Raw genomic sequence first — 14,875 nt, 5'->3', positions numbered from 1 at the left:
GAGAGAGAGAGAGAGAGAGAGAGAGAGAGAGAGAGAGAGAGCGCGAGAGCGAGAGCGAGCGAGCGTGAACATTGGGCATTGAAGGTCAGAGGACAGTTAGTTTGAGGGACTACTCAGTTCTTTCCTTCCCCTGTGTGAATGAATACCAGGGATCAAGCTTAGGTTGTGAAGCTTGGAGGCGAGAGCCTTTATCTGGCAGGGATCCCTCTGGCCTGAAACACTTGCATTCATGTTCATTGCAGTTCTTCTCATACTAGGCATGAGGGAGAAGCAACTCAGATCAATGGATATACATAATGTGGTACCTAGCCTCCTTTCTGTTTCTGTAACAGAACCACTATGACCAAAAGCAGCGTGGGGAGGAAAGTTGATTTCAGCTTACATCATGAAGGGCAAGCCAGGTGTGGTGACACACATCTTTAATCCCAGCACCCTAGAGGCACAAGCAGGTAGATCTCTGAGTTCGAGGACAGCCAGGACTACACAAAGAAACCATCTCAAAAAATAAAAAGAACTGAAGTAGAAACAACAGAATGATGATGTTTATTGGCTTGCTCCTTGTGGTTTGCTCAGTTTGCTGTTTGTCTTACATACCCCAGTAGCACCATCTACCTGCCCAGGGTGGCATTGCCTACAATGAGCTGAGCCCTCCCACATCAGGTATTAGTCAAGGGAATGCTCTATAGACATGCCTACAGGCCAGCAGAAGGTGTAGTCCCTCTTCCTAGACGACTCTGGCCTTAACTTATATCAATGTGACCAAAGACAACAATGGTCTTTCCATTCAGTGACATACTGTTAAGCCATAAAAACATAATGAAGTATGAATTTATGGTAGAAGATATACACACTTGAAAAATAGGATGCTATATGAAATAATTACTCTCATAAAAACAACATGATAGCCGGGTGGTGGTGGCACACGCCTTTAATCCCAGCACTTGGGAGGCAGAGGCAGGTGGATTTCTGAGTTCGAGGACAGCCTGGTCTACAAAGTGAGTTCCAGGACAGCCAGGGTAGAGAAACCCTGTCTCAAAAAACAAACAAAACAAAACAAAACAAAACAAAAAACATGATAATGTGATTCTGTACACACCTCATGGATTGTGGATATGTAGCCCAAGTTAGCCTTGAACAATGGACCCTTGTCTTATGTTTTTAAGTGATGTACTTTCAGTGTTGCCAGCACATCTACTTACAGCTTATGAGTTTTGGAATCTGTATACTTTGTAACTTCTCAGTCAGTACAGCACTTTCTGTGATAAGTCCTGTCCCTTTAGTTCCTCTGAGTTGGGATCATTGTTAACAGACAGGTGCAGCTTCATAATATGCTTTCCCTCCCCCACCCCACCCCATGATCAGAAGTGTCCTGAGGAGTGTATCATACAAGAGTAGGGACCTACCACCACTAACTGCCTAGAGAGGTGGCCCTATGTACAGACAAGTATGAAAGAGACTAGGCCTATTCCCTGCAGAGCACTGGAGAGTGGGACTGACTGGAGCCAGGAGGTCCAGATGTTCTGTACTATCTAGAAGATGGTCTGTGCTACCTTTGTTTTCATTTTGAATGAGTGAACTTACTAAGTATATAGCAAGCCAGAGTAAAAGAGTAAATAGTGCTAGGTGTGCTGGCACACACCTTTAGTCCCAGAACTAACTCGGGAGCAGAGGCAGGGGAGCTCCGTAATTTCAAGAGTAGCCAGGCTTACTTAGTAAGTTCCATGCTACATAGTGAGACCTTTTCAGAAAATCAGGGATGAGGGGTCTAGGTAGTGTGGCACCTACATGAGGCAGAGCTTCTTTAGAGGTGGCCAGTTGGAGTCTCCCGAGAGAAGCCTAGGCAGAGCAGAGTCTCTTCAGGTGAGAATTCCGTATAAAAACAAATTGCACATAGAAAGAACTTCAGCACAACAGAAACTGAAATATCAGCTGCAGTTCCTGGTTAGGCTTTGTCTCGATGCCTGAGCTTCCAGCTTTCCACCTCTTCCCCACTGCAGGCATTTCTGTATGGTGAGATAAAGTAGTAACTTAATGTTGGGAATGACTCACTTCTGTCTTCAAGGCACAGCTGTATTTTCTCTTAGGCGTTCTTGTTGTTCTCTACTTGCTGTGTTGGGGGCATAGTGTTCATCATCAGTTAAGGGGCCTTGGAGGGTACCTGATGTCATCATGCTTGGTTCTGAAACTGAAGGAGCAGGCAGCACCTCTTCCAGAGCCAGCTTCTCAGTGAGTCAAAACAGCACGTGACAGTTCACCAGTAAAATGTATATCCCACCAAGGTGAGGTTAGGATCAGTCAGCCACTGACTAAGCTGTAATCTGTCCCTCCTGATTACAGAAGAGATGGGTTGGGTTCTGGTGGTCAGAAATTTGAGTACACAGAAGGCCAATTTGTCTTTAAAACACATTTGTGGACATGAGACATAGTTCACTTGGTACAGAGCCAGGCGTGCGTGTGCGTGTGCGTGTGTGTGTGTGTCTGTGTCTGTGTGTCTGTGTGTGTCTGTGTGCGTGTGTATGTGTGTATGGAGTCACCCTGACTTCATAGAAACAAATATAGTGGCATTGAGCTGTAACCCAAAACTCAGGAGGGTCAGGAATTCAAGAAATTGTGATTTCTAACTACAAACCAGAAAAAGAGCAAGCTGTGCTTGATCAGGGTCGCGCGAGGTTTCAGTTTCTCTCCTGAGATCAGTAGCATCTTGCCTGTGCTAACCCCAATGCCTTATCTTTCTCTTCGCAGTAATCCAGTCCCTCATAGCACTGGTGAATGACCCCCAGCCTGAGCACCCACTCCGGGCTGACCTAGCTGAAGAATACTCTAAGGACCGTAAAAAATTCTGTAAGAATGCTGAAGAGTTTACAAAGAAATATGGGGAAAAGCGACCTGTGGACTAAAATCTGCCATGAGTGATTCCAGCAAGTTTGAGCAGAGACCCCGAGCAGTGCATTCAGACACCCCGCAAAGCAGGACTCTGTGGAAATTGACACGTGCCACCAACTGGCGTCTGCTTGTGGCAGTTACTAACTTTCTACAGTTTTCTTAATCAAAAGTGGTCTAGGTAACCTGTAAAGAAGGATTAAAAAATTCAGATGTTCTAGTTCTGCTTGCTTTGTTTTAAAAATCACTGCTTTAGTCTACTTCAAAAGAATGGCATTTCTTTTCTTGCCCAAATTTACTCAAAAGTTGCAGTTAGCCCAGAAGGTTTAAAGAAAAAGGTTGTGGTTTCTTCCCCCTTCCCCTCTCCCCACTTTTCGATTCCCACTTCCACAGACCAAGACCCCAGCTCCCCACAGAGGTGGCAGCAGCACTGACAACATCTCCTGTGCCAACACTGCCTGTGGGTAATGAATAGTTCAAGTACCCCATACCAACTTAGTGATGTCCTTAAAAAATTATAAAACAGCATCAGTACCCTGTCCCAAAGGAACATCCATGCAAAACAAAGAGAGGCCGTCTTTACGTAAAATCTTAGCAAAGGGTTTCCACTGTAATAATAGACAAACAGACAGACCCAGGGCCCTGTCTGTAGTCAGGCTGTGCTGGCTGGGTCTTTGTAGGGAACCTGTTACAGCAGGTTTGTGGTGACCTTNGAGGGAGGGTCTGCCAGCAGAGAATGCAGTACACTTGTGTGATGACTCTCCAGAAAGGCTGGCAGTCAGCGGCCCTTCCTGAAGCTGTGGTAGAGACCTGGTCATCACAGACCAACAGAAAAAGCCAGAATATTCCTTTGAAATTTCAAGCTTCTCTACCACCAAGCTCTGATGGTATGTGCCAAGGAGAGCTCCCTCTCCTGAGCACAGCAGGCCACCACTGCCACCCTCCTCATGGCTTACNGTCAGCTGGGTCAGCTATGGTGGCTCTGCCTCTCTCAGAGCAGCTGCTGGGACAGCCCAGGAACAGGGTGGCTTTCCCCCTCCCTCTGGACTCCAAGCCTTTCCAGTCCAGCTCCACTTGAAGCTCACTCAATATCCTTTCAGTGTGTTTTATATTGTTTGGATTGCCTTTTTTTGTAGAAATAAAATTTGAGCTTAGAATTTATCATCAAATGAATTCTGTCAAGATTTGAATGTTAAGTGTCTTTTCAAGGGAAGTGGGACTGTCCTTGAGGAAGCTGATGGCCTGACTGCCTATGTTCACCAACTCACTTCTGCTACTCGGGGTCTAATCCTGTGGAGAAGATTGCCTCAAGAAACCTTGCTTTCTGCTTTAACCTTAGTTCTATAACTTCCGGGCTACCTGGGCTTACAGACTTGGAAGACAGCTCTGGGTTTTGCCTATAAAGAAGTGAGACATGTCCTCAGGCAGTGTAACACTATTTAGTTTTCCAAGTGTTTGGCTCCTGTGGTGCATAAATGAACTATGCTTTAGTTCAAGTTATGCATGGGGCAGGTTTCTGGAGACTTCCATATGCCCAGGATGGTCAGAGCCCTGGGCCTGTGTTTCTACATCTGTCTCTTCATTGGCAGAAAAGTGACAATGGATTTTATTTCACTCACATTCAGATTTGTAATAAAATGCCAAACTCTGTCAGAATTGTCCAAGCAAACCACCATTTTGTCGATGTTGCTTTTCTGAATCTAGAGATAGTCCAGCTGTCTCATTGCTTAGCTCTACCTGCCTGTTCCCCGTCTCTGCTCTCTGCTCACTATGGGGGGGGGGGGTACTCCTATGCCAGCAGCCCCTCTCAGGGACTCTCGGCCCCATTGTTGACAGCCATGGCCTGCCCCGCCTTGGAGTCAGCAGTGTCCCTCTGGGCTTGCATGCCTTGTCCTGTCCAGCCCTGCCCTGAGCAGGCTTGGATCAAGGTGGCAGGGAGACCTGTGGAGCAGCCAGCCACCCACCCCTGACCCAAGTTGGCTCAGGAATTCACATCCCCCTGGTTCCTTGAAGTGCCCAGGTCTCGTCCTGCTCTTTCCACAATGGCAGAGAATAGGCTTTCTAAGATGCTGTGACCCCATTCTGTCCTTAATAAAAATGTTCTCAGACATTAGATTGGGTGTATGGGTTTCTTTGGGGATGGTTGTTGCTGGGGGAGCCTATTTGGAGACTAGAATATAGTGACTGGGCCTCTAATCTTTCCTTCACTTCTCAGCCTCTAAAAGAGGCATGCAGGTGGTTCTGTCTGCCAAGTAGAAGTAGATAGGGGAGTCAACACTGGGAAAACCTCAGAGACCCCATGGCTGTCAAGGAGACTGGCACATGTCACTTCCATCCTTGTAGCTCCAAGAAAGTATGAACTTCATTTAGCAAAGTTGAGAAGAACAAGTCAAGAAGAGAGGTTTGATCAAGGTCTCAGAACTCAAGACTATGTATCTTAGGTCTTTTCTTTGAATACTGCTAAGGCACTACAGCAGTAACCTGAGTTGGGCACAGGCCTGTGACATGGGCACCAGATGGAATCAAGGGTACCTTCTTAGTTGTACCTGCCGATCATGTAGGAAGACTTCCTGGCACATCATGTCACCTTTACCTCCAGACATTTCCTGGGGCACTGCTGGCTTTGAGCTCCCAATCACTCCTTTCCTTAGCCCACTTGACTCTCCTCAGCATGTTTCCCTTCAAGGGATTTCGTAGTTCATAAGTCCCATGTCCCCTTTATCCTTACCTGTACTCCCAAGGCTCCTGTGGCCAAGGCCCATGGTTTCCCCACTGCTGAATAAGCAGCTTGGAACGCACTCAATTTTTATTTGGTATGTCATTTTCTCTAACCCTACGAGATGTGTCCCCACACATGCTGTGCAGTCTAGTCAAGGGAGAAGTCAAGTTTGGCTTTTCCTGCCCTGGGTGTCCAGTGTGAGCCAACAGTACTACCCGCAGAGAGTAAAGCTGAGGAAGAGATTGACTGCAGCAGGGTGCCCAGCCCAGGCTATGCCTGGTGAATAGCGTTTCCTGGATGACTACACAGTTCAGTTCTTAAGACAGCAATCCTGGGAAAACAGACAGTACAGACCATATACCCAGGGCTATGCCCAAGGTGTAGGGAAAGATGCTTCCTGAGTAGCTTCCTTCTCCTCCAGTGTGGCCTAAATCACACTGATTTTCCATCTGTAAGCTGGGCAGTATCCCAGCAGAACAGAATTCAGCAAAGCTTTCTGAGCACTGCAGAGTCACACTCAGGGCTGGCTCTAGAAACATGAGGAAGTGAATAGAAAACTTGGTCACAGACATTGCAGTCTTGAACCTGCCCAGGCCAAGGTCCAGGAAGGTTATAATAGTCTGGAGCCTACCAAGGGAATGCAGGCAAGAGAGGAGGATCACGAGCCATTCCTTCAGAAAGCCTTATCAGGCCAAATGAGAGCTCCCTTTCCTCCCAGCCCCCAGCTGCAGGATGGATGTAGGTCACGTCAAATTCAAAGCCCCGCTCTACAACTCCCACTTCTAAGTCTGTAGTGGGGGCCTGGGACATGTAAGGGCTGGGGTGTCGTTTAGATAGGAAGCCTTGGGTTTAATCCTAAAACCATGTTACCTGGGAGTGACGGTGCACACTTGCAATCCCAGCATTTGAGAAGTGGAGGCAGGAAAACCAGAGAAGTTCAGGGTCATCACTGGCAATATGAGTATCAAAGACAGCCCAGCTGTCTTGCCTAGCATGCATGTGTGAGACTATACACTCAGTCCCCACTACCAAAAAAGATCACGTATTCCATCAGCCTTTCCATCCTCGGAAACAGTGAGGCTGTGCTTTTCCCTTCTACCCCCCACTGCCCACAGGGCACCCGTACATCATCAGACATCACTGGAATCCTAGTTTCTCACTTCAGCAGAAGACTGCTTTCCTGGGGAAATGTAACACTCCTCTTCCTATCTGTCCCCTGAAATGGCTTACATAGAACTTTTTTTTTCCCCAAAAAGACAACTAAAACTACTTCTATAGTATGTATATAAGGTCTGTGTAGGTTTGTGGCAGCCAGAGTGAGGACAACTTTCAGAAGTTGGTTCCTGCCGGGTGTGGTAGCGCACGCCTTTAATCCCAGCACTCAGGAGGCAGAGGCAGGCGGATTTCTGAGTTCGAGGCCAGCCTGGTCTACAAAGTGAGTTCCAGGACAGCCAGGGCTACACAGAGAAACCCCATCTCGAAAAAAAGATTCGTTTATTTATTATATGTAAGTACACTCTAGCTGTCTTCAGACACACCAGAAAAGGGTGTCAGATCTTGTTATGGATGTTTTCGAGCCACCATGTGGTTGCTGGGATTTGAACTCAGGACCTTCAGAAGAGCTGTCAGTGCTCTTAACCGCTGAGCCATCTCTCTAGCCCCGGAATACATTTTATTTATTTTTGTTTTTAAAGAAAAGAATGTAGGCATGGCTAGGGCGCAGTGGTGTGTGCTTTCAGTCTCAAGTAATCGCTGGTGGTGGGCAATCCCTTGAGCCCTGGACTCGAAGGCCAGTCTGAGCAGTGTGGTAAGATACCATCTCAAAAAGAAAACACATGCACCTACCATGGTATGCACGCTACTTCCCCACACAAACAAGTGCATGTAATTTTTTTCTAACAAAAGGATTTAAAACATGTAAGCATGTGCAGAATTGAAATGTAAAAATGTTTTTGTAAGTCTTAGTCTGAGCCTCTAAGGAGTTCTCTGTGCCCACTCTTATTTCTCTGAAGGATACCTGGACACTTTATAAACCAGCCAAATCTGAAAGACATTATTTTATTAACACACCAGCCTCTTCCCATTGCTCTTAAACAAGTGGTTGTAACTACAACACGAATTGGCACCAAATAATCGCTCAGCTGGCCTTATGTCCGGATGTTACAGACTGGGCCTGCCTGCTGCCAGCCAAGGCTACCCAAGGTCGGCCTTCTACCCAGCCTAGAAGACCTGGGAACAGGATTTAGTGGCTTTTCACTCTAGGAAGTCTGATCCTGCTCCAAGGCCTGACTGAACTGGAACTTTAGCCTTGGCCTTCCTCCATAGTGATAGGCAGTTTGTAGCTGGCCTTCGGTGTCTGAGTGAGGAAGGCTCCAGGAAAGATACCAGAGTTGCCTCACAAGGGGACCCCTTCCCCAGGCCTTTTGGAATCCAGGTCATCTATGGCGCAGAGCTGCACACCATTTTGGGCCAGCCAAGCCCGCAAAGTGGGTGCTGTGAGAACGTGCAGCTCATGCAGCCGCTCCCAAGAACAAGAGAAGGCATCTGGGCCCTCACCGCAGCCCCCTGCTGGAGGCACACTGGGGTATCCGGGATGTGCCATCAGCTCGGCAGTCAGGGCGTGGCCAGCAGGGATATCTTCCAGGGCCCGCGCCAGTGACCCCAAGACTCGGTGAGCAGACATATGCCGGCCACAAGTGCTCAGGCCCACAAAGGCATCGGTCCACCTGTGAGTGCCAGGATATCAGAGGTGTTGCCTCAAGGACCGGTCGGGATAGGCAGAGGGTGGAGCAGGACAGTAGGTCAACTCCTAACTTTTTTTTTGGTTGAGAAAAACCAACCAAAACTGGGACCTTTGGGGACGCGGCAGGGCTCGATGTAGTTGGGGAGACTGATGCTCACCGCAGGCCGTGGCGAGAGAAGGGGCCAATTGCGGCCCGGGCATCGCGCTCCACCGTGCAGGCGAAGGCGCGCGCTGGCGCTTCGAGCCACGCGCAGCTGCCCACGCCACGTTCTGCCGGCAGCCGTGTGAAGCGGACCCCGTACGCCTGCAGCGCCTCGGCGAACACCTGACACACGCCTGCTTGGAGGGGTGGGCGCAGAGGGGAGTCTCCATCGACCTCCCATCAACCCTGGAAAGAAGCCCCGCCCCCGCCCTGGGAGTGTCAAGCCGCGTACCTGGGAGCACATGCACGTGCTGGTGACCGTCCACGTGCGTGGGGGACCTGCCCAGCAACTCCCGGAAGCGGCTGAGTTGAGCTTCTAGTTCCTCCCGCACCTGAAGGGAGGGGCACAGATACTGTGAGCTTCGGAAAGCGGCTACAAAACTAGGAGCTCCGCCTGGTGCCACGATGCGAGTGCTCCAGCCTTAGAACTAGAGAGTATACCCAGCATCCGCTTTTGACCCAACGACTTCCATGATACCCTCTGGGCTGAGATTTGAAGATCAAGATGAGTATTCCCCTGCAGCCACGCCTCCGCACCTGGGGCAAAGCAACGTCTCCAGCCGCTAAGGCCTCCCGAAATCCCATCTTGCCGAGAAAGAAGCCTTCCGGGCTGAGGAGCGACGAGGCGTTGTGGCGGGCCGGGCCCACAGGACGGCCCTCAGACAGGTTGGCGTGAAGACCCGTGGGAATGCTATGCCTACGGGCAGAGCGCGAGAGCGATCACCCGCTGCCACCAAGTGGGAGCCCCTAAACCAGCCGGGTCCTATAGGGGACCGCCCTCACCTGCGGGCCAGCTCGGCCGCACTCTCTGCGGCTGTGCCGTTAACCAGCAGCGACACGCTGGTCACAGTTCCTGCCAGGAAGGCCTCTACGATGCCCTCATCGCGCCGCGGGCAATAACCAAAGTCATCTGCGGTGACAACCAGCTGCACGCGGGGAAAAGCCATGGCTGCCAAACCCTGGCTGGAGAGCAGAGGGAATAGGTTGGAGCATCCAGACCCCGCCCTCGAACGCTGCCGAGGCCCCACCCCGACGCACACGCCTAAATGCCGCTGCACGCCGCCATTGTTCTCGCCACCTAGAGGTCTCTGAATGTCCCGCAAACGCTCTGCAAATTTTATTTATTTTTTGTTCATGTGTGTGTGTGTGTGCGTGCGTGTGTATATATACACACATATATATATATATACACATATATGATACACGGATGTATATATGTATCATATGATACATATATGTATATATGATACATATATGTATATATACGTGTATATACACGCACGCACACACACACACACACACACACACACACACACACACACACACACGTCTGCCTGCGGAGACCAGAAAAGGGCACAGGATGGGTTTGATCCACAATGTGAACACATACTGGTAACCGAACTTCAGTCTTTTGCAAGAACAGTAAGCTTTCTTAACCACTGAGTTCTGATTTTTAATGGCGAAAAGGATAAATATACTCAAGAGAAATTCCCCCTTGCTCTTCTCAGTGTTTATCATTACTAAGTTTCTGGGCAGTATATTGTCCTTCCATTATTTTCTCTAAGAAAAAAACAGCCACCTACCTTTCTCCATCACTCAAAGATGATGCCAAGTTATTTTATTCCTGTAATGCTGCTCTTCTTTGTTTCAAACAGTCTGTTCCACACTGATTCTCCTAAGGGAAGGCTTTTTCTTAGCAAAAGCTCTAAACAACAAGAAAACCAGCAGATTTACTCAAGAAAGCACTCGTTCATTCTCACCTTGAGCTTAAGGCAATGCTTGCATCCATCACCTCACTGTTGGACTTTGTCCAGTAAGCTTTCTTATCCATGACTTATCTATAATCACCATGGTGACAGCCAGAGTTTGCATGGTAATGTGGCTGTCTTGATACTGTTTTGATACTAGTATACTTATGTATACCAGGCTGACCTCACTATTCATTCAGCTGAGGCTAGCCTTGAACTTCTGATCCTAGAGCTTCTACCTGTCCAGTGCTGGAACTACAGGTATGTGCTACCACACCTGGGTTTTGTGGCACGGGAAGTTAAACCAAAGACTTCACGCATGTTAGGCAAGCATTCTGCCAACTGAGAAGCATTCCCAGCTTGTCTTGGGCTTTCATTATGGGATGTCTGTTTCTTGGTTCAAGCCCATGATATTGATAATTTACTACGGTTTTACAGCTAAGAAACCTGAAGGTTCCTGAAAGAGATGGGGCAGGAACTCTTCCCTACAAATTGAAACCTGCCCTGCCCTGGTCTCATCAATCCTGATGCCTGCATGACGGGCAGAAGGGAGAGAACTTGATTGTAACAGTACCTGATGATGCTTCGTAAGGGTCGGAGGCCTCGAAGAACCCTTCAGCCAAGTTCTTGGCATCAATACTGCTGTGTCTGATCATAGTGACTGCTGAACCATCGGGTGTCATTCAGCCACTGGGCCCCTCTGAGAAACTGCTCTTGGAAAGGCCAGAGGCCTTGAGGCCATGGAACTCTGAGAACCACAGATTGGGAGGAGAAAACTCTTAAGCACCTACTGTATCAGGAATGGGGTTATTACGGATTAGGGCTCCCTGCTTTGATTCCTGCCTTAAAGAAGTGAAGCTGTTAGACAAGGAAGAAAAAAAATGTGGCAGGGGAGGATGGACTTGCTGTGGGTATGTGGGCAATGACAGGCTTTCTAGGATGAAGGTGGGAAGGAAAACTGTAGAGGTGAGTTTATATGGAGCTTCCATACGGTGCAAAGTGCGTTGTAATACTCACTTGTGGAAGGGTGTTCAGCTCCATTATGAGGAGCTGGTGTTGAGGGGCTAAGTCATATCAGTAAGAAAAAGCAGGGGCAGGAACTAGGCTGTGCAGAAAACCAGGACTTGAAAAGGAAGATGAGGGCTAGTCCACACTGCATTGATGAGGGAAAGGGACCCTTAAGAGGAAGCCAACGGAGTGGCAGGTCCAGGAATGACCTGAGCAAGGTGTTTGAATCACAAATTGAGGCTATCGCTTCCGCCCTGAGGATTAGAGAAACAAGCCCCAGATTCAGACGCCTTGGCTGAATAAAGTCATATCTATAACCACCCTCGAGAACTATACTTAGCTGGCTTGACAGAAAAAAAAAAAATCCAACGGGTGGGGGAGGAGCCAATCTGGGCCCCTCCCCCAACCATTGTGTCGGGGAGGATAGTGAATGAGAGGCCAGATTCTGTCCAATCAGGATGAGGTATGTAAATGAGCATCCTCGGACGCTGCGGGGGTAGGATTCCAGTCCACTGTGAGGTAGAGCTTTAAAGGGTGCTGAATGAGCGAACCCCTAGAAGCACAGCAGAGACTCTGGTAAGCAACTGAGGTCTCTAGGGTGCCTCTGGTCTGAAAGAAGGAAGTCTGGACACATACTTCGACCCAGACATAGTTGCAAACAAAAGGCAACGACTTGGGAATGTCCACAGATGAGTGACTGGTCCAAGCAGGGAAAGTTGGGATGTCTGAAGGACAGGGAGTGAGGCGCCCATGGAGGCCTGGACCCACCTTTACTTCCTCTCCCCACCCCATACAGAGGAGTCTGCATCTGTGCTGTGGGACTTCAAAAAGGAAGCAGAAAACAAATTGAATTATCCACATCATGGCGAGGTGCCGCCACCACTCAGGATATCTGGCTGACGACGAGGCTGCTCACAGCACCTATGTGGCCCCGGTAAGTATATCCAGCTGACCCACCTTTTGCCACTGCTTTTCTTGTGTCCAGCTGAGCTCACCGGGTCATCTGGTGAAATCCTTACTGTAGTGGCACCTTCCCTTATGGCTCCTTACAGAACCCTCATCACTCACTTCCCACTCCCCTTGGCCCCAGATAGCACTTGGGTGGACTAGGAGCCCTGAGAAGAAGCAAGGATTACTCAAGCTGGAGACACAGGCTCAAGTCCTCAAGTGTAGCACAGCAGTGACAACAGTGTGGGCCTGTGCTAGAGACAGAGAAGAAGGGCTCTCCAGAGAGGGCAGAGGGCTCTCATAATTGCACTTTCACACCATGAACACAGAATTCCACTTTCAGGCTCCCAGCTAGGACTGGCATATATGAAATATAGGTATTGGGAACCTTCAGGGCAACCCTGAAGTTTTTTCATTGTTCAGTACCAACCAGCTTCTAATGGGACCCTGGGAGGACTGCAGATAGCTCCTCACCCATTACAGGGCATTACCTGTTATGACAAGCCTCTCTGTTCAAATGCAGCTGCCCAAGAAGCATCTGTTGCCAGAAATGAGGCCAACCTGCAAGCTTGGGCATGTACCACACCTACCATCAATGAACCAATACTCGGAGCACCAAGGCCACCAGCAAAACCTTAGGCGCCCCCTGGCATTTGGTGGCTTCCTGGATTTCCTCACAGAGGGTCAGGTACTGGACAGCTTGCAGACAGTTGTGGAGCAGGCAACAGAACGTTTGGCTGCCATGAAGACAGAGGCTGGCGTGCCACTGGTGGATATTCAAGACCCCGTGGAGGTGCCAAGTAGTAGGCATCGGTCTCGAGCCAGACCCAGCATCAACACTGTGCACCGGCACCGTGCTCGGCCCACCCTGTGTGCTGGATACCCGAACAATTACCCGTCTTGCTCCAGCTCCATGTCTGACTCCCATAGCAGCATCACAGCTGGGTGGCTGGGGTCCCACAGCCAAGACAGTGACCTGGGTGCCAGAGGCAAAGGCTCACTGCCACCTATGAGGGACAAACTCCTGCTTGAGAAAAACCTCAGGAGGCTACTCCGACTGGAAAACAAAGGGGTGAGATCTGGTGCCATAGCTAAGGCTAGCAGACAGTGGGCCTGAGCTTAGGGGCTGGGGGTCGGGGGCTCTAGGCTGGGTGGTCACCTCTCAGCCTTTCTTTCTCTTTGCAGAAAGTCCTAAATCAATCCTGTTCCCAGAGGGATTCCCCGCTGTGGGATTCACTGGGCAGCCAAACCAGCAGTCAGTGGACCCGGGAGCAGCCCCTGTCTTGGTTCTCTGGACTCTTGGGCTCCAGTTCAGTCACCCCTGAAACTTCAGAGCTGGGACTTGGAGAACAGGAGATGATTTTCCTCAAACAAAAGTTAAACAAGGAGATAAAGTCACTGCTGAACCAGCCAAGATCCTTCAACCTGCCTACCTATTGTCCACTCAGGGAACCCCATCATACCCTGGACTTCCTGGCTGAGCATCATCTCTTTCCTGCCCTGCAGCATGTGGTCAGCCAGGCTGTAGACAAGCTCAGCCATGCCTGCCGCCACAATGGCTTCCCCCTCTTCCCAGTTACCTCAGAGACCACGCCAGTGCTGCCTGGAAACTCCGATCTTCTGCAACCCAGCTCTAAGGCTTCCATATCCAACAGGGAGGCTAGGGGAGAGCCTTGTGATTCTCCCACCGCAGCCTCCAGCCCTAAGACATCTCACAGAAAAAGCAAGGGCAGAAGGGGCTCCCCACCTAACGAAGTCCAGATGGCTACCAGATTCAGGCTCAAGGCGACACCTACACAGGTCTCTAATGCCCCTATCCCCTCATTCCACTCCATGCAGGAGGCCCCTAACTGTGAACCCCAACTGCAGAAACAAACTATGGCCTCAAACTATAACCATATATCTCGGCCCTGTCATGGCCTACACCTCACCTTGCCTGCCCCTGGGATCAGAGTTGAGGTGGCCTCCTGCCAGGGACGTCTCAGGGGCCCAGTCCAGCATCGTCTTGCCTCCCCCTGCTGTCTTCACTCCCATTTCCCTTTCCCTATGGTCCCCCCATTCCTTTCTTTGGGAAAAGGCTTTTCCACTTCCCCTCCTACACTGCATCCAGAGGTGACCTCAAGAGCAGGACTGGAGGCCTTAGAGGAACCCCTGAAGGGGAGGGGCTCCTTTACCGACCACTTCTAGTAGCCACTGTTACTGGCAGTTACCCAAGGACAAGGTCTCTTGCCCTGCATTGCAGAACTCTTCTGAGGTAGATATAAGCTGCTTGGGAATCAGGTATCCTAGTCCATCTATTTCCAGTTTCCAGGATGTTGTCAAAGATTAATAAAGGCTGTTTTTTACCCTGCCTTTTTTCTTTTTCTTTTTTCTGAGACAGGGTATCACAAAGCTCAGGCTGGTCTCCAATTCATTATATAGTAGAGGAAGACCTTGTGCTTGTGATCCCCTTGCCTCTAATTCCCAACCCCTCAAATGCTGGGATTACAGGCATGCAGCACCATGCCTGCCGTTCAGGGGTGTTGTTGGTGGTGGTGTTTTGTTTTATTTTATTTTATTTTATTTTTTGTGAACCTCAGAGGCCCTCCCACATTTCTCTTATGGATATGAGCTTTTTAATGGTTTGG

General features: G+C 49.5%; 3 protein-coding genes across 5 annotated transcripts in view; 2 read left to right on the top strand and 1 right to left on the bottom strand.

Moving 5' to 3' along the window:
* Positions 1–3,211, top strand: part of Ube2l3 (ubiquitin conjugating enzyme E2 L3) — a 44,858-nt gene extending 41,647 nt beyond the window's left edge. The window contains exon 4 of the mRNA XM_021209402.1: positions 2,743–3,211. Coding sequence (XP_021065061.1) covers positions 2,743–2,897 — 155 coding nt within the window. The 3' untranslated portion in view covers positions 2,898–3,211. The remainder of the gene's footprint in view (positions 1–2,742) is intronic.
* A 4,419-nt stretch (positions 3,212–7,630) lies between these two features.
* On the bottom strand, positions 7,631–9,502 carry Ydjc (YdjC chitooligosaccharide deacetylase homolog). 2 transcript variants are annotated; one of them, XM_021209670.2, is made up of 5 exons: positions 9,328–9,502; positions 9,082–9,241; positions 8,777–8,876; positions 8,501–8,678; positions 7,631–8,325 (listed from the first exon to the last, which is right to left on the bottom strand). In XM_021209670.2, the coding sequence occupies exons 1-5, from the start codon at positions 9,489–9,491 to the stop codon at positions 7,995–7,997; spliced, it is 933 nt and encodes a 310-aa protein (XP_021065329.1). In that variant the 5' UTR covers positions 9,492–9,502; the 3' UTR covers positions 7,631–7,994. The 2 variants fall into 2 exon arrangements, with proteins under 2 accessions (XP_021065329.1, XP_029400491.1); XM_029544631.1 differs by having other exon boundaries at positions 7,652–8,325; positions 8,501–8,681.
* A 2,327-nt stretch (positions 9,503–11,829) lies between these two features.
* Ccdc116 (coiled-coil domain containing 116) lies at positions 11,830–14,598 on the top strand. Of its 2 annotated transcripts, XM_021210080.1 has the most exons (4): positions 11,830–11,876; positions 12,097–12,234; positions 12,772–13,320; positions 13,434–14,597. In XM_021210080.1, exons 2-4 carry the CDS (start codon positions 12,163–12,165, stop codon positions 14,433–14,435), a joined length of 1,623 nt encoding a protein of 540 aa, XP_021065739.1. In that variant the 5' UTR covers positions 11,830–11,876; positions 12,097–12,162; the 3' UTR covers positions 14,436–14,597. The 2 variants fall into 2 exon arrangements, with proteins under 2 accessions (XP_021065739.1, XP_021065740.1); XM_021210081.1 differs by lacking the exon at positions 11,830–11,876 and having other exon boundaries at positions 12,036–12,234; positions 13,434–14,598.
* Positions 14,599–14,875: the final 277 nt, after the last annotated feature.

Source organism: Mus pahari, chromosome 12 (genome assembly GCF_900095145.1).
Source record: "Mus pahari chromosome 12, PAHARI_EIJ_v1.1, whole genome shotgun sequence".
In the NCBI taxonomy this organism is placed as follows: domain Eukaryota; kingdom Metazoa; phylum Chordata; class Mammalia; order Rodentia; family Muridae; genus Mus; species Mus pahari.
Note: the sequence above shows the minus strand (reverse complement) of the source record. Positions and strands in the feature narration are given on the sequence as shown.

Coding starts and splice junctions, on each gene's coding strand:
- Ydjc (XM_029544631.1), bottom strand. CDS start 9,491: ATGGCTTTTCCCCGCGTGCAGCTGGTTGTCACCGCAGATGACTTTGGT. Junction 8,877..9,081: donor GAGACGTTGCTTTGCCCCAG/GTGCGGAGGCGT, acceptor CCCTCCCTTCAG/GTGCGGGAGGAACTAGAAGC. Junction 8,682..8,776: donor GCACGTGCATGTGCTCCCAG/GTACGCGGCTTG, acceptor CACCCCTCCAAG/CAGGCGTGTGTCAGGTGTTC.
- Ccdc116 (XM_021210081.1), top strand. CDS start 12,163: ATGGCGAGGTGCCGCCACCACTCAGGATATCTGGCTGACGACGAGGCT. Junction 12,235..12,771: donor ACAGCACCTATGTGGCCCCG/GTAAGTATATCC, acceptor GTTCAAATGCAG/CTGCCCAAGAAGCATCTGTT. Junction 13,321..13,433: donor TCCGACTGGAAAACAAAGGG/GTGAGATCTGGT, acceptor TTCTCTTTGCAG/AAAGTCCTAAATCAATCCTG.